We start from the raw sequence: 22,430 nt of genomic DNA, 5'->3' as shown, positions 1-22,430 counted from the left end.
AAGGGAGGCTTCAAGAACCTGGTGTCCCTAAAGTGGCATCTGGAAGATGTGGAAGTTCATGCATTACTCAGGGAGTTAATATCTCCTCCAGGATGGAGCATGGAGTGAATGAAGAACAGTGGTAGAAAAGGGAGGCCAAAGTCATATTACAAATGCCCTTCAATTAATTGCTAAGAAAATTGGAGTTACTATTGTAGGCAGAAAAAAAAAAAGAGAATCTCATCATTATCTATGTCTCTTAGATAACTGTCAGCAGTGTGGGAGACAGACTTGAGTTCATAATTAAGGTTTTGTTTTTGTTTTTGTTTTTTAAGTTTTTTGGCCACACCCATGGCATGTGGGATCCCAGTTCCCCCCCACCAGGGATAGAACCGGCGCCCTCTGCATTGGAAGTGCAGAGTCTTAACCACTGGTCTGCCGGGGACGTCCCTATAATTAAGGTTTTTGTTTGTTTGTGTTGTTTTAGACCCGGTGGGCCTAGATATGAGTGTTAACTAGATCAGCCTAAAGGCAGGAAGGAGATCAGGAATTTCCTTTCTAGAGACACTTAGGGGCGAATTTAATAGATGGAAAGATGATAAGGGATTAAACCAGGAATATTTCAGTGGCAATAAAGAGGCAGGGATAGATGGAAAGACTTCAGGGATAGCATGGGAAATGTGAGTCATGTCACCTGCACTCTATACTATTATGTCATCTCAAACACTTGACAGTTGAGGCTTTCTCTGACTCACCCTGGCAAATGGCACACATTGAGGGGGAGGTCTGTTTCCCAAGCTACCCATGGTTCATCCGTGTGCCCATGAGATTGCCAGCCTCTTTAAGGCAGGGATCATATCTTTTCTTCTCTGTGTCACACAGAAAGGTGTGCTGGATGGCTGATGAATGAGTGGAAACTAGACATTCATAAATGACTGAAGATTACACGCAACCTGGCAATACAAGCACTAGCATTAAAAATTCACGGATAGCAAGACACTACACCAATTAACGTTAAACCTAAAGTTTCGAAGCACTTCCCCCCCCCCATCTTTTTTAAGCTGGTAAACTACCCATCCCACACGTAACTATTGAGGCTAGAGTACTGGCTTCAAAGTAACCTTTTTAAAACAGATTTTGAGCTGATTTTATGTGCCAGGGAGTGTTCTAAGAAGAGACCCACAACACAGGAGGTACAGGTTTCTATATCCTTTGACGATTACCACAAACACGACTTAAGTCCCTAAGTTCCGATTGCAAACCAGCTTGCCGGACCAAACCTCTGACGCTCGAATTTCCGGGGGGAAGCGTGAGTATGTTACTACGGATCGATTGCTTTTGCCTGGCGGAGACCTATCTAGAAGGGCCCTGCACTGGGAGGCAAAGGAAAGGTTAGTAAAGGACGTACTCCGGAGGAGGGACCCTGAGCCACTGAGATTCGGGAGGCCACGCTGGCCTGTTTGGGTGGGCTTCCAAGCGGGTCGGAGAGTTCAGTCATGTTCGCCCACGCGGTGAGGCGCGCCCTGCGCAAGAATAAGACCCTTCGCTACGGAGTCCCCATGTTGGTGAGCGCCGTGAGAAAAAAGTGGGGGAGGGGTTCCGGAAGGGGTGGGGCCCCAAGTCTGGCTGGACGGAGAGTTCTGTGAAACTGTAATGCGTGCGACCCGGAATGGCAGTCTGGGCTAGGAAGGGGCTGGCGTTTAGGCCGTCCTAGTCTCCTAGTCTCTCCCCGCGCTGGTAGGGGGATCTCGAGTCCCCCTCTTACCTATTTGGTAGTTACCTGGATGTGCTTCTGAGAGTGATGTCAGAACCAGATTTTAACCCAAGTTTGGATGATTACTAAACTTCCTTCCTCCCCCCCGCGCCGCCCCTAGCTACAGCTTGACGATACTCTGGATCATTGGAACTAGTTGTATTTACTTAATTTAACTATACATTTTCGGGCATGTTCAGGTTTCAGCTTATTAGTTTGTGAACTGGCTTAATTCTTCCAGGGTTGTTATGAGTTAAATAAATCCTTGTGAGTTGAATGTAGCACATTGTAGCAGCCCTCAAAAGATGGTCGCTGAATTATAGTTGATATTTTTAAAGCACGTTGAAAGTAGTTTTGGTGTCTATTTCTTTGCATCCACTCCTACACTGAGTTCCCAGAAGGTCGCATTAGTCTTGAAAATTTGGATCAATGTTGGCTTAACACAACACCAACCCGAGTTGGAATCCAGCGAGACCACTCATTTTCTTTTCAGTTTGACCTTGGCAAGTTACTTTGCTTCAGCAAGCCTTGATGTCATAGTAAATGAAACAATTTAAATATAAAGCATGTGGACAAAGTCCACTTACTTTTAAATAGTTTATTACTTTGGTATGGATTTGGTACAGGTGAAGTTACCAGCTTTTGCATTTAAGCAGGACTAAACGAAAGAAGGGCCTTAGAAAAGTAATGAGTGTTTTACTCACCTTTGATGAATGGATTTCTTTCTAAACTTTGGGAACTCCTTTTTATCTATCTTTTTTAAAGTTTAAAGAAAACTGTTTATAAGACAATACAGTAATTATATTTGTGTAGCTGTAGGGGAATGTGTAAAAACTATCCTCCCTGTAGATTCCCCTGCCACAAAATAGAGATCCATTCAGAAATACTGTGATTGTAGTCACTACCTTGAGGTCACCTGCATGTCCCACTGGAAGACAGTTTGATTTTGTTTCTTATCTTTCAAAATCATCAAAGCTAAGCTCTTAAAACCAGTAGTATTAAAGTACCTTCTAAGGTTTCCCTCATTTGTTTTATTTCATGGAATGGAGACTACCACAGTAGACTTCTTCCCAAGTGTATTTCTCTGTACTGGTCTCTGTGTCTATATTGGACCTGTACTATACTGGACCTAGGTCTGTACTGTTTCAAAATATGGGTCCTAGACATATAACTACTTTTGTAGAGGAAAATGTTGAATTCAGTACTGTGAAACCCAACACTACTAGAAAGACCTCAAAAGATACATCGTCTTCATCATGTATCAGTCAAATATTCCATAATTACTATAGTATACTACTATACTTCAAGTTGAAATTATTTCCTCTCTTAGATAAATGTTAATGCTTGCTTCATAAGAATCTTTATTCAGCAACATACAGAAGAGGACTTAGAGTACCACATATAGGCCAATAATACTCTCCTTCCCTGCTCTCCCAAACCACTTGAAAAAGGGAATATATTTGTTGTCTTGCAAACCACTTGAAAAAGAGAGTATATTTATTGTTTCAGTTTCCACACTGCGCATTTAGTCTGCAGAATTTACCTTTCTAATCTGACCAGTGACTACTGGTTTCTACATTCTAAAAAATTAGCCCATTTAATGTTTACTGTTCAGTTGTTTTTAGTTTATTCAGTGTTATGCAACTATCACCACAGTCTAATTTTAGAACATTTTCATCACCCTAAGAGAAACACCATACTCACTAGTAGCCACTTCCTGTTGTCCCCTACCCTTCTCCCATCCTAGTTAACCACTAATCTACTTTTGTCTGTAGATTTCATAGAATAATACAACTTATGGTCTCTTATGACTTTGTTCACTTAGCATAATGTTTTCAAAGTTCATTCATGTAACATGTATCAAAACTTCATTCCTGGGCCTCCCTGGTGGCGCAGTGGTTGAGAGTCCGCCTGCCGATGCAGGGGATACGGGTTCGTGCCCCGGTCTGGGAGGATCCCATATGCCGCGGAGCGGCTGGGCCCGTGAGCCATGGCCGCTGGGCCTGCGCATCCGGAGCCTGTGCTCCGCAACGGGAGAGGCCACAACAGTGAGAGGCCCGCATACCGCAAAAAGAAAAAAAAAAAAAAAAAAAAACTTCATTCCTTTTAATGGGTAAATAATATTCCATCAGTTGGAATATTTATTTTTCACTGATGAACATTTAGGAGGTTGTTTTCATTTCTTGGCTATTATGAATAATGCTGCTATGAACATTCTTGTACAGATTTTTGTATGGATGTGTTTTCATTTCTCTTGAGTAAATACCTAATAGTAGAATTGCTGGGTCGTATGGTAACTCCATGTTTAACATTTTGAGGAACTAACAAGCTGTTTCCCAAAAACTACATCATTTTACATTCCCACCAGCAATATATGAGGCTTCTGATTTTTCCATTCTTGCCAACAGTTGTCATTGTCCACTTTTTAAAAAAATAAACCCTTACTAGTGGGTGTGAAGTGGTATCTCACCGTGGTTTTGATTTGCATTTCCCTAATGACTAATAATGCAGGACATTTGTTCATACAATGGATTATTGGTTATCTGTATATATTCTTTGGGGAAATGTCTATTCAAGTCCTTTGCTCATTTTTAAATGGGACTGTTTTTCTTTTTATTGGGCAGAGGTTTTCTTAAACACCTGGAACCAGTAAGTTTCCCAGTGTTTGTCAAGGGGCTCTGTGTGCTTGATTGGGCATGCCTTCAATACTCAGGCAGGTTACAAACTCTTCTTTAAGCTGTTACTTCTTGCTTGCTCAGAGCCTCAAGGTTAGCCACAGGTGAGTGTTCAGGGCCTTCTCCGATCTCTCCTGAGCTTACACACTGCTCTGGGCATGTGGACAGTTCTGCTCATGTGTGTGTCCTTCCAGCGTGTCAGGAATATGTTTGAGGTTTTCAGAGTCCTCTATGGACACCTTATGCCTCATATTTTCCTTTGAGTTTTTTTGGTTAGACTATTCCTTGCCCTGTCATCTACCACCTCAGGCAGTTTGATGTTAAACAATGGCCTCTGAATTTTTTCAGCAAACACTTCCAGGGAGAAGTGTGTTTGCACTAGTTGAGCTCCAAGTCAGGAAAACTAAAGACAGCCTTGTGAGTGGGTCTTCCAGGGAACCACCAGACTGGTCAGATAATGAAAATTCTCAGAGAATAAGACTTTAAGGAGCCCCACCCCATTATGCACCTTCCAGCGGTTACTGCTTTGTATCATGATTTTAGACTGTTGGTTTTCATGTTTACCAAGGAGCTGGGGTCAAGACGTGGGAATAGGTAGGCTAAAAATGCCACCAAACTTTCTGCTTTAACCGAGATTCAGTCATTCTTCTTACGTAAATGTTCCCAACATCATTGCATGCCTTTTTTAATTTCCAAAGTTCTGAAAAAGTAGATTTGACAACTTTTGCCAGTGTTCTCATTGCTTTAATGGAGAGGGTTTTTGGAGACTCTTACTCTGTTTCACTGATGTCACCTTTTTTTTTGGTTTTTTTTTTTTTTTTTTTTTGGTCTTTGGTGAAATTTTCTAATTTTTCATTAGTTTATTGCTCTTTGAGGCACTTTTATGATGGTTCCTTTAAAATCTTTGCTAACGTCACTTGATAGTCTTTCCTAATTCAAGTTGCGGTTTCCTGATTCTTCTTATAACAAGTGAATTTTTATTTTATCTTGGACATTCTGTATAGTATGTTAGGAAACTTTATATTCTCTTTAGGTCTTCTACTTTAGCAGCCACCATGCTTGCGTTAAGCTTGTGGGTAGAAGTTAATGTAGGTAGAGAAGACCAAACACTGTGCCCTGGGGGTACTCCAAGTTCAGAGGGTTGGGGTGTACAGGAGGGACCAATACAGGAGACTAAGAAGGGTTCTCAGTGAGGTAAAAGGAAAACCAGGTTTAAGGGAAGAGAAGGAAAATGTGATCAATGGTGTCAAATTTTGCTCATGAAATAAGATGAGAACAGAGAGTTAAACATTGCATTTAGTAACATGGATGTCAGTGATGGTTGGAATGGGTCTAAGAGAAAGTGGGAAGAGCAGCAAGCATAGACAACTTGTTTGAGGAATTTTACTGCAGGTAAGAACAAAGAAATGGGATAATAACCGATGGGGAAGTAAGGTCTAGAGAAATTTGTTAATAAGATGGGAGAGATAATAGCATTTTTTATGATGAATCATGCAGTGTGGTGAGCAAGATTTTTGATGAATCACTGCCCTTCAGTATATAAGATGATTGGGATCTAGTGCAGAAATGAAGATATTTAGCTAGGAGTGTAGATACCATGGTAAGGAGTGGTCGGTACTACAGTGCAATTTTGACAGTAACTATGTAGCATTAGTACAGACTTCATAGATTAAGTGCACAGTTCTCCATAGAACTCCCCTTATCAGACACCAGCTGAAAGCTGTGCGATATTAGGCCACCTGTGCTTCTGATCAACTGGTTACAAATTCAGTGGTTCCTAATAGCCCCTCAGGTTCAATAATTCAGTAGAATGACTCACAGAACTCAGGAAATCACTATACTTAGGAGTATTGTTTTATCATAGTGGTTATGAATTAGGAACAGATGAAAGAAGAGGCCCTTAGGGCAAGGTCTGGGGAGGGTCCCAAAGGCAGAGTTGCCTTGTTTTCTCCCTGTGGAATCAGGGTGTGCCACCATCCCAGCACACTGATGTGTTCACCAACCAGGAAGCTCATCCAGAGTTTTTTATTGGGACTTTATTATTGGGATTTTCATCATCTGTGGTTGATTGGATCATTGGCTGTGTGACTGAACTCAATCTCCTGCCCCACCCTTTCCTCCTTGGAGGTCAGGAGGTCAGGTTGCTATCACATGGCTCAAGGCCCCCACCCTCTAGTCACATGGTTGATCATCCCAGCATGACCAGCCTCTATGCTGTGACTATCTAGGGACCCACAGTGAATCACCTCATTGGTATAAACTCAGCTGTGGTCCCAATAACAAAGATGCTCCTGTCACTCAGGAAATTCCAAGTGAGTAGCTCCCTCCCAAGAACCCAGGACCAAGACCAGACAAATTCTTTATTATGTTACATGTGGGTATTGTGATGACAGTGGTCCAGAAAAGAGATGATGGTGGCCTGGACTAGAATATTAGAAGAAGATATAGTCAGAAATTGTCAGATTTAAGAAATATTTTGACAGAACTCAGTGATGGATTAGATGTGAGATAGGAATTAGAAGAGCTAAAGATGACTCCGGAAAAGCTGGCTTGAGTAATTGGATGAAAGTATTTGACCTTAATTTGGATGTGAACGATTGATTAGCAGCAGATTGGGGCAGAAAGAGTGTTGGGGTAAAAAATCAAGAATTTTTTTCATGTTAATTTATATATACCTGTTAAACTTTCAAGTGGAGATGTCAGGTAGGAGGGCAGGTCTTCACTTCAGTGGAATGTTTCCCACTGAAAATGTACATTTGGAAGTTGTTAGGTTATAGAAGCTATTTAAATCCATGGAACTGGATGACATGACCTAGGGACTCTTTTGGTTGTGAATAGGTAAAAAAGGTGTGAAGTCTGAGCCTTTTGAGATACTCCCAACAATTTGAGATGGGAAGGTGAGGAAGAATGAATAAAGGGAGGCTGAGAGGAGTTAGGAAAATCACAGGTGTGTCTTTTTGTTACCACCTGGGGTTCTTGGCCTTCCTTAATCAATAGATGTTGATAAGAGGCCAGACAAGAAATTCAGGCAAGACTTTATTAGCAGGGGGGAGCGAAAACAGAACCCCTAGGGTGGGGGCCAGCTGATTCCTTCTATTGGGAGAGCGTAGGGATGTGTCCATGGGTGGGGCTAAAGGGGTGGCTTAGGTGGTCTGCCCACCCCTTTGTGGTGTTGAGTGTAGGGGGCATGTGCAGTACCCTGCTTTTACTCCTGACACTGTGTTTTTGCTCCCAGCTCTTCAGAAGTGGCAGTTGGGTTTTTGGTGTTTTTGTATCTTGTTGTGCATAATTTGCCCCAACTGTGCATGTTTGCAGTAATTTTTAGTCCCTTATATTTTGTTTGCATTTTGTTGCTGGAGGAGAAGTTTGTCCAGGTGCAAGCACTGCAGCAAAGGGTCCCAGGTCCCAGCGTGTCTCATTTCATTGAAACCAAGAGACAAAAAAGTTACTTTACTTATACAAAGAATGATTACATATTGACATTGGAAGTATTAGCTGGTTATACATAACAGATATTTTTCCTGGTTTGTTGTCTTTTGATTTGATGTCATTTTTATTTCATTTATTTGCAGATAAGAGACTAAATTTTTATGTGGTCAGATTTATTGGGTTTTTTTTTTTTTTTTTTTTTTTTTTTTTTTTTTTTTTTGCTGTACGCGGGCCTCTCACTGCTGTGGCCTCTCCCGTTGCGGAGCACAGGCTCCGGACACACAGGCTCCGCGGCCATGGCTCGCGGGCCCAGCCGCTCCGCGGCATGTGGGATCCTCCGGGATCGGGGCACGAACCCGTGTCCCCTGCATCGGCAGGCGGACTCTCAACCACTGCGCCACCAGGGAAGCCCCTATTGGGTTTTTTAATTCATAGCCTCAAGGTTTTGTCGATATTCCAACTTCAAAATTATAGAATTTTATATTTTACAGTGTTTTTATCTGTTTGTATTACTTTAATTGGTAATATTAATATATTGATGGTAGGGATCAAACTTAATTTTTTTCCAAATTGCTAGACTTTTACAGCTTTAGGATGAGAGTAAAGCCCATTAGATTATCGGAGGAGATGCTAAAGCAGCAATGGCAATTCATGGGCTCTTTTAAGGTGAACCACATACTGAGAAGGGTAACATATTTCATGAGATTGTTTTATCACTTGGTTAGAAAATGGAGAAAAATGCTCTCTAATTGGCCTATTTTGCAAAATCATAAAATTGAAAGAATTCTAGTCTTGAAGAAGCAAGGCCAGTATTTTATTCCTGGATTTACCTATTACAATCATGGGCAAGTCATTTATTTCGTTGTGCTTTTATTTCCTCATCTATTAAGTGTATTTTTTTCCCTTAGCTCATAGGTCTTTTGTAAGAATCAACTAATGTAATGCTTCTGATGGTGAAATTTAAATAAGGTCAAGTACAGGTGGGGGTAATGATTTTGGTATTTGCTCATGTGCTAAAATGTTTCCCAGTGATAGTGTGTACTGTATCTACTCTGAAAAGATGAATGGTAACTCACCAGGGAAAATAATCTATAGGATTTTGTATAATCTGCCACTGTTGGTGTTCAGGTAAGTAATGTATAGATAGACTGAATTCTGCCCTTCTATTTTGTTTAATTGTTTCCCTGTCTTGTTTCAGTTGCTGATTGTTGGAGGTTCTTTTGGTCTTCGTGAGTTTTCACAAATCCGTTATGATGCTGTAAAGATTAAAGTAAGAACTGTCATTGGCGTTTGACATGTGTACATATATGTTCTGGTTTATGAGACATGAATATTCAGTAAACTAAGCTGTCTTGAGTTTTATCTTGCTTTTTAAGACTGATATATGGGGGGCCTCCCTGGTGGCGCAGTGGTTGAGAGTCCGCCTGCCGATGCAGGGGATGCGGGTTCGTGCCCCGGTCTGGGAGGATCCCATAGCCGCGGAGCGGCTGGGCCCGTGAGCCATGGCCGCTGGGCCTGCGCGTCCGGAGCCTGTGCTCCGCAACGGGAGAGGCCACAACAGTGAGAGGCCCGCATACCGCAAAAAGAAAAAAAAAAAAAAAAAAAAAGACTGATATATGGGGACTTCCCTGGCGGTCCAGTGGTTAAGACTCTGCGCTTCCAATGCAGGGGGCATGGGTTCGATCCCTGGTCAGGGAACTAAGATCCCACATGCTGCATGGTGATGCCAAAAAATAAAACAAATAACTAACTAAATATAATAAAAATAATACAAACAGCTGTTTAAAAAAAAGACTGATACATGATCTTTGGACTCTTAAAAACATTTTTTATACAATTTCTAAAGGTTACTTTCCATTTACAGTTATTACAAAATATTGGCTATATTCCCCATGTTGTACATTATATCCTTGAGCCTGTCTTACACCCAACAGTGTGTACTGCCCGCGCCCTCACCTGTTTCCCCTCCCCCATCCTCACTGGTAACCTCTAGTTTCTTTTTTATATTTGTGAGTCTGCTTCTTTTTTTGTTGTATTCACTAGTTTGTGATATTTTTTAGAATCCACGTAAATGTGATATCATACAGTATTTATCTTTCTCTGCTTTATTTTACTTAGCATAATGCCCTCCAAGTCCATCCATGTTGCTGCAAATTTCATTCTTTTTTTATGGCTAAGTAAAACATACATGTGTGTGTGTGTGTATATATACACACACACACACACACACACACACACACACATTGTTTTTTTGCCAATTATGTTTTTTTAACATCTTTATTGGAGTATAATTGCTTTACAATGGTGTGTTAGTTTCTGCTTTATAACAAAGTGAATCAGTTATACATATACATGTGTTCCCATATCTCTTCCCTCTTTATTAGCGTCTCCCTCACTCCTACCCTCCCTATCCCACCCCTCCAGGCAGTCACAAAGCATGGAGCTGATCTCCCTGTGCTATGCGGCTGCTTCCCACTAGCTATCTATTTTACGTTTGGTAGTGTATATATGTCCATGCCCCTCTCCCACTTTGTCACAGCTTACCCTTCCGCCTCCCCATATCCTCAAGTCCATGCTCTAGTAGGTCTGACACACATCTTCTTTATCCATTCATCTGTTGATGGACACTTAGGTTGCTCCCATATCTTGGCAATTGTAAATGATGCTGCTATGAACATTGGGGTGCATATATCTTTTTGAATCAGTGTTTTTTTTTTAATTTTGATATATACACAGGAGTGGAATTTCTGGGTCCTATCGTAGTTCTATTTTTAGTTTTTTGAGAACCCTCCATACTGTTTTCCACAGTGGCTGCACCAATTTTCATTCCCACCAACAGTGTAGGAGGGTTCCCTTTTCTCCACATCCTCAGCAACATTTGTTATGTGTGTTCTTTTGATGATAGTCATCCTGACAGGTGTGAGATGATATCATGTATACTCAATATACTAAGCAGTCTGAGTTTTACCTTGCTTTTCAAGGCTGATATATGATCTTTGGGCTCTTTCTTACTCTTTAAAATAATATTAATGATCACATGGAAGTGAATCATGAAATGTAAAGAATTTAGTTATCTTTCTCCTCACTCACTAGAAACTTTGCAGTACTGTTAGCTTTTTCCCACAAAATATGCTCTGGTGTAGCCATTTTTTGGATCTAGAAGGGACTAAAGAACATAGGACAATAATTTCACTCCATTTTATTATTCTAATTGTAAATTAGCTATTTTGTATTAATACCAGTAAACTATGAGTTATATTGATGTGTATCTTTAGTAACTAATACTAAAAGAAAGGAAAATTATCTTTCATTATAGTGATACCTGTCTTTTCATAGTGATCCTTTTTACAGGTATGCATTTGTGGTAGGACTATACTGGTTCCTGCATAGATATATTACTGTCTTTATTTTTACAGGTGAGGAATCTGAGGCTCAGAGAGCTTAAGTAACTTGCTTAAGGTCATGTGGCTATTTAGGGCTAGAACTAGGATTCCCACCTCTATGATTACACAATTACTGTCAAATTCAGGTCTGTTGTTACGGAACAATTCTGGTTAATTCATTCAGAAGTATGTAGCTTTTCTTTGTGGCACACATCTGATACTTGAGGGTTTTTTCCCGAGTACAGGTGACCCTTGAACAACAGGGGTTTGAACTGTGCTGTCCACTGATACCCAGATTTTTTTCAATAAATACTACAGTACTACATGATCTGCAGTTGGTTGAATCCAAGGATGCAAAACTCGCAGATATGACGGGCCAACTGTTATTTATTGAGGAAAATCCTTGTGTAAGTGGACCCTCGAGGTTCAAACTCGTGTTCTCAAGAGTCAGCAGTATTTCATTAGCAGACCTCAGTAATGTTGGTGGGAGAGTATTAAAGCCCTATTCAGTTTTTTCAGTTAATTTTATGGTTTAAGAGAAATACCAACGCTAGCTAGTCTTAAAGACAGTAGGTATTATAAAAAAATAGTAAATTTAAAAGGAATATATACTTTCTATGAGGGAATAGAGCAATTATAACTGAGTTTTAAAGTTTCTGTTAGCATTCCAATTATTTTATTAAGGAATTTTTTCCCTTTTGCTTTAAGATGAAAGTTATAATAATCTGACTTTTAGAAATGGGATGTCACGTACATATTTGAAAAATAATTGAATATTTGTCATGTGTTAGATCCTACAGATAAAGATTCAAGAAACTGTTTCTTATAAAGTTTATAGCATCATCAAGGCTGGGAGCCATCTAATACAAAAATGTATCCAAACATACAATATAACAATGCCCAGTGAAATGCTATATTAGAACTCTGCATAAAACATTACTAGAACTTCAAGGAGAAGCATATGGTTTAGACTTGGGAAAGGGATATCAGAGAAGTTCTGCTAGAGGTATCAACCTTTGAATTAAGGTTAAGAATGAGTAAGAGTTAGCTAAATGATGGAAATGATTAGTATTATATAACACAGAGTGGCTAACATGGAGGGGAGATTGGGGGAGCAAGATAGGATGGAAGAGATTGTTTCAAGTGGAGATGCAGAGACCTGTTAAGACACTTTGGCAGTAGTATAGACGAACAATAGTGGAATCTGAAATAAAACAGTTGCAATGAAGATAGAAATGAACGGGTTCCAGAAAAATTTTTAGCAGCAAATTGATAGTGACATATATGATATTAAAATCTCAATAAATATCAGATGACTTGGGGCTTTGCTTTTGAGGACTGGGTAAATTTTGGTAGCAAGAGAGAGGGAGGGAGATTGCAGTAACAGCAAAGGTCTAGATGAGGGGGTCAAAGTAAAGAGAACAAATTTGGGAGAAATGAGGTTGACTGAAGTTAAGAGGATGAGATTGGTCAGGGTCTGTGGAAGAAGGCTGAGAGGACAAAATTGAGGTGAGAAGGATCAGAGAACAAGACCTACTGAGATTGAGATGTCCAGGTTGGTTGATGTTGAGAAGTCAGAGTCAGGTGAGGTCAAGAGTCAGTGTTTAGGTGAGGTTGAGTTCAAACAAGGTTGAGAGGGTAAGGTGGATTAAATTTGAGAGGAATTGAGAAGGTACGATTGGTTGAGGCTGACAGTTGTTACAAGGGTTGAGAGGCTGAGATTAAGGAGGAGTCGAGGGAAAGATTGCTGAGGTCAAGCGCTGGGGGTCAGGACTGTGGTTGAGAGGACAAATTCAGTTAAGAAAGATCAAGGATAAGTACAGCTGAGAAGTTTTGAGGAGGGTGGAAAAAGACGGTATTGATTCAGAGTGACCAGCCGTTTTAGGTTGCCTGGAGCTGTCCTGATTTTAGGACTGAAAATCCAGTGTCCCAGGATGTAAAAATTCCTGCTTTTCAGTTGTGGGTATGGAAGGTTGAAAGGAAAGTACAGAACCCATGGGGTGGGCTTAAATAAATAAGCTGAAAGCAATAGCTTTCAATGTCTAGTGTGAAATGGATATGACAGGGCTCATCTGCCTTCATTATGGCTGTTGCTCTTTTGTTCTCCTGACTCCTAATGCTAACAACTGTGGATCCACAGTAATAGATTATCTGCTTTTGCATCACTCCAAGTAATATGATTTAAGTGTACAATTAAGTGAATTGTAATCCTGAGCATTAACAGTCTTTTATTTTAAACCTTTGCTTGACTGTTGTAGTTTGTAAAGAACTAGTGCTTGTTTAATTTTTAACATTGTAAATATCATAACCATGTATTTTAGGATTCAGGTAATGAAAATGAGAATAATTACAGTACCAGACCAGTCTGTTCTCTGTATCTATGACCTTGGTTTTTTTGTTTGTGTTTTTTTTTAGATTCCACATACAAGTGAGATCATTACTGACTGTATTCCCCACACTGTATGTTTCATACCCATAACTCATTTATTTTGTAACTGGTAGCTTGTACCTCTTAATTTTCTTACCCATTCTCTCCTTCTCCCTTCCCCCTTCCCTGTGGCAGCTACTCGTCTCTGCATGTATGACTCTGTTTCTGTTTTATTATGTTTGTTCATTTGTTTTGTTTTTCAGGTTTCACATATAAGTGAAATCAAACAGTATTTGTCTTTCTTTGCCTGACTTATTTCACTTAGCATAATCCTGTTGTCAAAATGGGGAGGTCCATCCCTGTTGTCAAAAATGGCAAGATTTGGGCTTCCTTGGTGGCGCAGTGGTTGAGAGTCCACCTGCTGATGCAGGGGACGCGGGTTTGTGCCCTGGTCCGGGAAGGTCCCACATGCTGCGGAGCGGCTGGGCCCATGAGCCATGGCCACTGAGCCTGCGCGTCCGGAGCCTGTGCTCCGCAACGGGAGAGGCCACAACAGTGAGAGGCCCACGTACCGCAAAAGAAAAAAGAAAAATGGCAAGGTTTCATTTTTTATGGCTGAATAATATTCCATTGTGTATATACACATGACAGTTTCTTTATCCATTACCCATCGATGGACACTTAGGTTGTTTCCATGTCTTGGCTGTTGTGAATAATGCTGTGATGAACATGGGGTGCAGATACCTCTTCAAGATAGTGATTTCATTTCCTTCAGATAAATACCCAGAGGTGAAATTCCTGGGCCATATGGTAGCTCTATTTTCCATTTTTTGCAGGAATCTCCATAGTGTTTTCCACAGTAGCTGTACCAATTTATATTCCCACCAACAGCGCACAAGGACTCCCTTTTTCCACATCCTCTCCATCAGTTGTCATTTCTTGTCCTTTTGATAATAGCCATTCCAACAAGTATGAGGTGATATCTCATTGTGGTTTTGATTTGCATTTTCCTGATGATTAGTCATGTTGATCATCTTTTCATGTACCTGTTGGTCATCTGTCTGTCTTCTTTGGAAAAATGTTCTGATCCTCTGCCCATTTTTTAAGCAGATTTTTTTTGGAGGGGCTGCTACTGAGTTGTATGTGTTCTTTATATATTTTGGATATTAACCTTTTATGAGTTATATGATTTGCACTTATTTTCTTTTATTCAGTAGGTTGCCTTATCATTGTGTTGATTGTCTTTTTTCTCCCCCCAGTATTATGTATGTGAAATTCATCTCTATTTTAGCTCTAAATTCAGGGTCAGCCAGCTTTTCCTGTAAGGAGCCAGGTAGTAAGTGTTTTAGGCTTTGTGAGCTACACTCTTTCACAACTATTGAAAACTGGTGTTGTATCATAAAAGCAGCCATGGACAAAAACAAATGAGCATGGCTGTGTTCAAATAAAACTTTACTGACAAAAATGGATATTAGACTAGATTTGGTCCATGGGCCATAGTTGCTGACCCCATGATTTTTTCATTGCTGTATGGTATTCCACTAATTATACCATAATTTATTTATCCATTTTACTCTTAGACATTTGAGTTGCTTAGCAGTTTTGGTTACTGAAAATAATGTTGCTGTGAACATTCTTGTATATTTTTCTTGCTGCATGTGTGCAAAAAAGGAATTGCTGGATTATCACCTTTACTCGATAGTTTCCAAACTGTTTTTCAGAGTGATTGAATCAATTGTAGGGAAGAAAAAATAATTTTCCCTTTACCCTTCTACATTCTTGGCTGAGATCCTTCTGTAATAAAATACAGATTAATAAGAGAAAAACAAACAGAAGTTTAATAACATGTATACCTCTTGTATATGTGGGAGATACCCAGGAAAAGTGAATAAAACTTTCCCCACCACCACCTTAAATACTATCTTAAGACAGAAGAAGGATGTTGGAGGGGGAGGGCAGTTATGAGAGGTTGCTGGGAAAAGCACAGTAAAAGGGTAAGGTCGTTACACAGATTTAAGTGGGTGCCTTCTTGATTGGTAGAAGTTTCTTGCGATTTAGAATCATCCTTCTCTTCCTGGTACTAAAAGGGAGATACTTATAAATGGAGATTTCCTTTATAAATGTAAGTGTCCCTCACAAAAGGGTAACTTGTACTGGTTTTCAGAGCTTGCGCCTCTGGTGTTTCCTAAAAACAATCAGCTCAAGATAATCCTTATGCCAAAGAGACATATTTTGGGGTGTCATATTCTGCTTCCCTTCACGTTCTGCACTGCTGCTTTAAAACAAAGAATGTCGTCCTCCATCCAGTTCTGTAGGTGATCTTGGGCGGCCTTGGACTGCAGTGGCTTGAAGCAGGGTTTCGGTTCCCTGGCCAGAGACTGAACTCAGGCTGTGGCTGTGAGAGTGGTGAATCCTAGCCACTAGGCCAGTGGCCAGTCGGGTTTGTAGAAGTGATTTCCACAAAGAGATGGAAAGTAGTGAAACAAATAAAGTGTTTATTAGGAGGAAAAAGAGTATGTGTGAAAAAACTTAACACAGGTGGACTCAGAGAAAGAGTTGCGCCCTCGTGGTAGTTTGAATCACTTACGTGGGGCATGTCTTCTGGGTTTCCTCTGGCCAGTCATCTTGCCTTTGCCTGGCTCTTAGTCCATATTTGTTTATCTCAGGGTCCTCCCCTGTGTGCACGCGCATCTCTTAGCCAAGATGGATTCTAGCGAAGAGGGCTATGGGTAGGTTGACATCACTTACTATGGGGTGACGCCCCCTCCCCTTTTGACCCCCGAGAAGCCTTTCTGCGCATGCATAGTCGGGAAGGTCTCCTTGACCTCGAGAATGGGAAATATGTGGTCCCTTTATCTTTTATCTGGGCAGGGCTCAGCTCCTCCTTGCTCCTGTCCCCCAACGGGACAGTCTCGAGCTGCTCAGCCTGGGGCCCATCTGTCTCCTGCCTCATAGGGATCAAGTCATTAGCCACTACAATCACTGACTTTACAATACACCCTGAAAGGAATTCAGGACAAAGAACAGGATGAGACACTCTGCTTTGGCAAAACAGGCAAAACAGGCCCTTAGTTATATATATTTTGGAAAAAATTTCTTTTGAACCTGGATTCTTGCATCTTCCCATACTCAGAAGAGCACTAAAATCATTAACTGAGATGTCTCTTCCTCATGACTAGCAATAACCTTCTACCGAGATGTATGCTTGATTGCACGTATTCCTTAGCCATGTATATACTATATATATACTAGCCTTTTCCCCTACCTCTTCAGAGCAGTTCTGCAGATTTATCTGGGAGGTTGTCTCCTGGGCTGTAGTCCTCAATGAGACACTGGATACTCAACCGAGAGCTCTTATATTGTGCGTTTTTCTTTCAGTCAACACTGCTAACAGTTTTTTGTACCCCAGGCTCCAAATACTTGCCAATACTTGCTATTATAGGTTGGGGTATTTTTCCTCATTTTGTTTTTTAAAGTTATTTTGGTGGGTGTGTTATGAGTTGTTACCTAATTATGTGGTGAATTTGAATTTTTCATGATGATGAAACTGAGTCCCCCTAAAAGTTCCTGTGTTGAGTTTGATTAATCTCCCTATCCAAAACTCTATTCCCTTTCTTGTCCCATCTGACCTCAATCTTGAGCTAACTGAACACTAATCAACCAGAGTCAGATGACTAAAAAATTTCCATTGTTAGTAACATTTTTAATGTACTAAAATTGCTATTATACATATCATCATTAATGTAGAAACTCAGGTTGTTTCTCTAGGGCAAGACTAGCTCACAGACCCCTGAGCCATGGACTGCCTGGGCAGAGAATCATAAACCAAAGACATCCTGACTCTCAAAACTGTGATTAAGAAGATGATTAATTCCATCTTCTTTTGTAATATATGCTTGTAATGTGATGAATTTCCTTTTAAGCATGGCCATGGCTATGTCGTGAAAGTTTTAATATATTCATAATCAATCAAATTAAATTTGTTTTTATTTATCCATGAGCTATTTAGAAGTGTTTTTCCTTAACTTATAAACATAGGGAATTTTCTACTTACAATTTTTTTTTTTTTTTTGCGGTACGAGGGCCTCTCAGTGTTGTGGACTCTCCCATTGCGGAGCACAGGCTCCGGACCCACAGGCTCAGCGGCCATGACTCACGGGCCCAGCCGCTCCGCGGCATGTGGGATCCTCCCGGACCGGGGCACGAACCCGTGTCCCCTGCATCAGCAGGTGGACTCTCAACCACTGCGCCACCAGGGAAGCCCAAGTTACTATTTTTTATTGATTTCTAACTTGAGTGTGTTGTCATCAAAGAAAATTTTCATTGAGTTCTTTCTTTTGATATTTGTTGAGACTGGCTTTATGAGCTAACACGTGATCAGTTTGTATGAATGATGTGTGCTTGTTGGGTACATAATAAAAGTATGTTGTTGGGTACATACTAAAAGTTTATACATCAATTTGGCCAAGTTTGTTATTTGTGTTTTTTCAAATTTCTGTGTTTTTGACTTTTTATATCTGTTCTCTTACCAAGAGAATTGTGTTAACATCTCTCATTATGACTGTTTGCCTATTTCACCGTGGTATTAGATACATATAATTTCAGAATTATTATGTCTTCTTGGTGAATTGAATTTTCATTGTATTGAAACTTTGTGTGGTAATAATGCTTTTTCCCCTTACAACCTATTTTGTTGGATATTAATATGGCTTCAACAGCTTTCTTTTTAATCTCAACCTTTCTGTAAACTTAAGTTTTAGATATATCTCTTATAAACAGAAAATATGTTTTAATGGTTTTGTTTTTTAATTGGTTCATTAAATATATTTACATTTAATGTAATTTAAAAATATATTTGTGTTTAAGTATGCCTTCCTTTTACGTGCTATTGTTATAATTATTTCTGTCCTGTTGTTGTTGTTCTCTTTTGGATTAATAACATTTTATTATTTTGCTGTCGTTCCATTAGTTTGGGAGCTGTAGTCTTACTCTTCCACTAGATGTTGCACTAGAGACTGTTGTGGTCTACAGACTTTTTTTTTTCCTTCTACTGTTTTGGTCTTGATGGGGAGCAGAATACACCACCCCAAAATGTGCCACTTTGGTATGTGGATTTTTTTTTTTTTTTTCGGTACGCGGGCCTCTCACTGTTGTGGGCTCTCCCATTGCTGAGCACAGGCTCCGGACGCGCAGGCTCAGACGCCATGGCTCACGGGCCTAGCCGCTCCGCGGCATGTGGGATCTTCCTGGACTGGGGCACGAACACGTGTCCCCTGCATTGGCAGGTGGACTCCCAGCCACTGCACCACCAGGGAAGCCCATGTGGATTGTTTTAAGCTGAAGGCAATTATGACCCAACAGACTCAGGAAAAGCTTTTTATATCTTCCTTAACTGCCCAAAAGGATTTAGGTAGGAAGCCTGTACCAGGAAGATAGCTATTATGAGAGAGAACTTTTTATATCAGAAGGACTTATCTGCATGGCGTGGAAACGTTTGTTTACCAAACATTTGGTCTTCTTATCTTCCTGCTTCCTCTTCCTCTTTGAAACCCCAGACCCCTACCCCCTTAGCTCAGGATGGCATATAAGTCTAAGTTGACTGCCTGTGAGTCTCATGTGTTTGTGGGGCTCCCATACATACCTAATTAAACGTTTTTCTCCTGTTAAATCTGTTTTATGTCAATTTAATTATTAAGCTAGCCAACAACCCTAGAAGGGAAGAAGGGAAAATTGTTCCTCCCCGACAGTCTGGTTTTGGTATTGGGATAATGTTGACTTCATAACATGAATTGGGAAGTGTTTCCTCTTTTTTTTTATTTTCTGGAAGTGATTATGTAGAATTGGTGTTACTTCTTCCTTAAATATTTTATAGAATTTGCCAGTGAAACCATCTGGGCATCTAGTTTTCTTTTTCAAAATGTTTTTAGCTATGAATTTAATTTTCTAAATAAATGAGACTATTCTGGTTATGTATTCTTCTTTCTCTTACATTTTCTAATTGGTTTTTACTTGCATAAAGAAACTATATTGATTTTGTATGTGGATCCATGCCCTTTGATTTTTGGGTGTTGATCTAACTACCTTGTTGAATTTTCTTTAACAAGCAGTAATCATAGTAAATATTCTTAATAGAGAAACATAAAGAGCATTCCTATTAAAGCTAGGAGCAATAAAGGAATATCTGTAATTGTAGCTACTTTTTAAGTAATATTTTGGATATCATAGCCTATAAAATTGGACAGCAAAATGAACTACATGGTTTTTAAAAAATTTTTATTTTATATTGGACTGTAGTTGATTAGCAATGTTGTGTTAGTTTCAGGTGTACAGCAAAGTGATTCAGTTATACATATACATGTATCTATTTTTTTTCAAATTCTTTTCCCATTTAGGTTGTTACATAATATTGAGCAGAGTTCCCTGTGCGATACAGTAGGTCTTTGTTGGTTATCCATTTTACATGTAGCAGTGTGTACATGTCAATCTCAAACTCCATAACTATCCCTTCCACCACCCAGCCTTCCCCCTCCTCCCCCGGTAACCATAAATTCATTCTCTAAGTCTGTGAGTCTGTTTCTGTTTTGTAAATAAGTTCATTTGTATCATTATTTTTAAGATTCTGCATGTAAGCAGTATCATACAATATTTGTCTTCCTCTGTCTGACTTACTTCACTCAATATGATGATCTCTAGGTCCATCCCTGTTGTTGCAAATAGCATTATTTCATTCTTTTTAATGGCAGAGTAATATTCCATTGTATATATGTACCACATCTTCTTTATCCATTCATCTGTCGTTGGAGATTTAGGTTACTTCCATATTTTGGCTATTGTAAACAGTGCTGCAATGAACATTGGGGTGCATGTATCCTTTTGGACCATGTTTTTCTACAGATATATACCCAGGAGTGGGATTGCAGAATCATATGGTAGCTCTATTTTTAGTTTTTTAAGGAATCTCCATACTGTTCTCCACAGTGGCTGCCCCAATTTATATTCCAAAAAACAGTGTAGGAGGGTTCCCTTCTCTCCATACCCTCTCTAGCATTTGTTGTTTGTGGATATTTTGATGATAGCCATTCTGACATATGTGAGGTAATATCTCACTGTAGTTTTGATTTGCATTTCTCTAATAATCAGTGATGCTAAACATCTTTTCATGTGCCTCTTGGCATTTGTATGTCTTCTTTGGAGAAATGTCTATTTAGGTCTTCTGCCTATTTTTTGATTGGGTTATTTGTGTTTATGATATTAAGCTGCATGTGATGTTCATAAATTTTGGAGACTAATTCTTTGTTGTTGCATTGTTTGCAAATATTTGCACCCATTCTGTGGGTTGTCTTTTTGTTTTGTTTATGGTTTCCTTTGCTGTGCTAAAGCTTTTAAATTTCATTAGGTCCCATTTGTTTATTTTTGTTTTTATTTCCATTACTCTGGGAGATGGATTGAAAAGGATATTGCTGTGATTTATGTCAGAGAGTGTTCTGCCTATATTTTCCTCTAATACGTTGATAGTGTCCAGTCTTATATTTAGGTCTTTAATCCATTTTAAGTTTGTTTTTGTGTATGGTGTTAAAGAGCATTCTAATTTCATTTTTTTACAGGTAGCTGTCCAGTTTTCCCAGCACCATTTCTTGAAGAGACTGTCTTTCCTCCATTGTATAGTCTTACCTCCTTTGTCATAGATTAATTGACCATAGGTGTGTGGGTTTATTTCTGGGCTTTCTATCCTGTTCCATTGATCTATATTTCTATTTTTGTGCCAGTACCAGACTGTTTTGATGACTGTAGCTTTGTAGTTTAGTCTGAAGTCAGGGAGCCTGAATTTTCCAGCTCCATTTTTCTTTCTCAAGATCGCTTTCACTATTCAGGGTCTTTTGTGTCTCCATACAAATTTTAAGATTTTTTGTTCTAGTTCTGTGAAAAATGCCATTGGTAATTTGATAGGGTTTGCACTGAATCTAGATTGCCTTGGTTAGTATACTTATTTTGACAACATTGATTCTTCTGATCCAAGTATATGGTATATCTTTCCCTCTATTGTGTCATCTTCGATTTCTTTCATCAGCGTCTTATAGTTTTCAGAGTACAGGTCTTTTGTCTCCTTAGGTACGTTTATTCCTAGGTATTTTATTCTTTTTGATGTGGTGGTAAATGGGATTTTTTCTTTAATTTCTCTTTCTGATCTTTCATTGTTAGTGTATAGAAATGCAACAGATTTTTGTGTATTAATTTTGTAACCTGTAACTTTACCAAATTCATTGATGAGCTGTAGTAGTTTTCTGGTAGCGTTTTTAGGATTTTCTATGTACAGTATCATGTCATCTGCAAACAGTGATAGCTTACTTCTTTTCTAATTTGGATTCCTTTTATTTCTTTGTATTCTCTGATTGCCACAGCTAGGACTTCCAAAACTGTGTTGAATGAAAGTGGTGAGAGTGGACAGCCTTGTCTTCTTCCTGATCTTAGAGGAAGTACTTTCAGCTTTTTTTGAAATATTTATTTATTTTAATTATTATTTTGGCTGTCCTGGGTCTTCGTTGCAGTATGCAGGCTCTGCATTGTGGCATGCGGACTTTTTAGATGTGGCATGCGGACTCTTAGTTGCGGCATGCATGCGGGATCTAGTTCCCTGACCAGGGATTGAACCCGGGCCCCCTACATTGGGAGTGCGGAGTTTTACCCACTGGACAACCAAGGAAATCCCTGCTTTTAGCTTTTGAACACTGAGTATTATATTAGCTGTAGGTTTGTAGTATATGGCCTTTATTATGTTGAGGTATGGTTGCCTCTATGCCTACTTTCTGGAGAGTGTTTTTCATAAATGGGTGCTGAATTTTGTC

At 39.6% G+C, this 22,430-nt stretch overlaps 1 protein-coding gene across 2 annotated transcripts in view; it reads left to right on the top strand.

The window, feature by feature from the left end:
- Positions 1-1,378: 1,378 nt before the first annotated feature.
- Positions 1,379-22,430, top strand: part of COX16 (cytochrome c oxidase assembly factor COX16) — a 131,069-nt gene continuing 110,017 nt past the window's right edge. For both annotated transcript variants that reach the window (XM_082619706.1, XM_082619705.1), the window contains exons 1-2: positions 1,379-1,544; positions 9,035-9,106. In XM_082619706.1, the coding sequence (XP_082475832.1) occupies positions 1,476-1,544; positions 9,035-9,106 (141 nt within the window). In that variant the 5' untranslated portion in view covers positions 1,379-1,475. The remainder of the gene's footprint in view (positions 1,545-9,034; positions 9,107-22,430) is intronic.

The sequence above is a fragment of the Mesoplodon mirus genome, assembly GCF_964341445.2.
Source record: "Mesoplodon mirus genome assembly, chromosome: 4".
Taxonomy (NCBI): Eukaryota; Metazoa; Chordata; class Mammalia; order Artiodactyla; family Ziphiidae; genus Mesoplodon; species Mesoplodon mirus.
The sequence above is the reverse complement of the archived record's forward strand: the minus strand, read 5'-3'. Positions and strand labels throughout refer to the sequence as shown.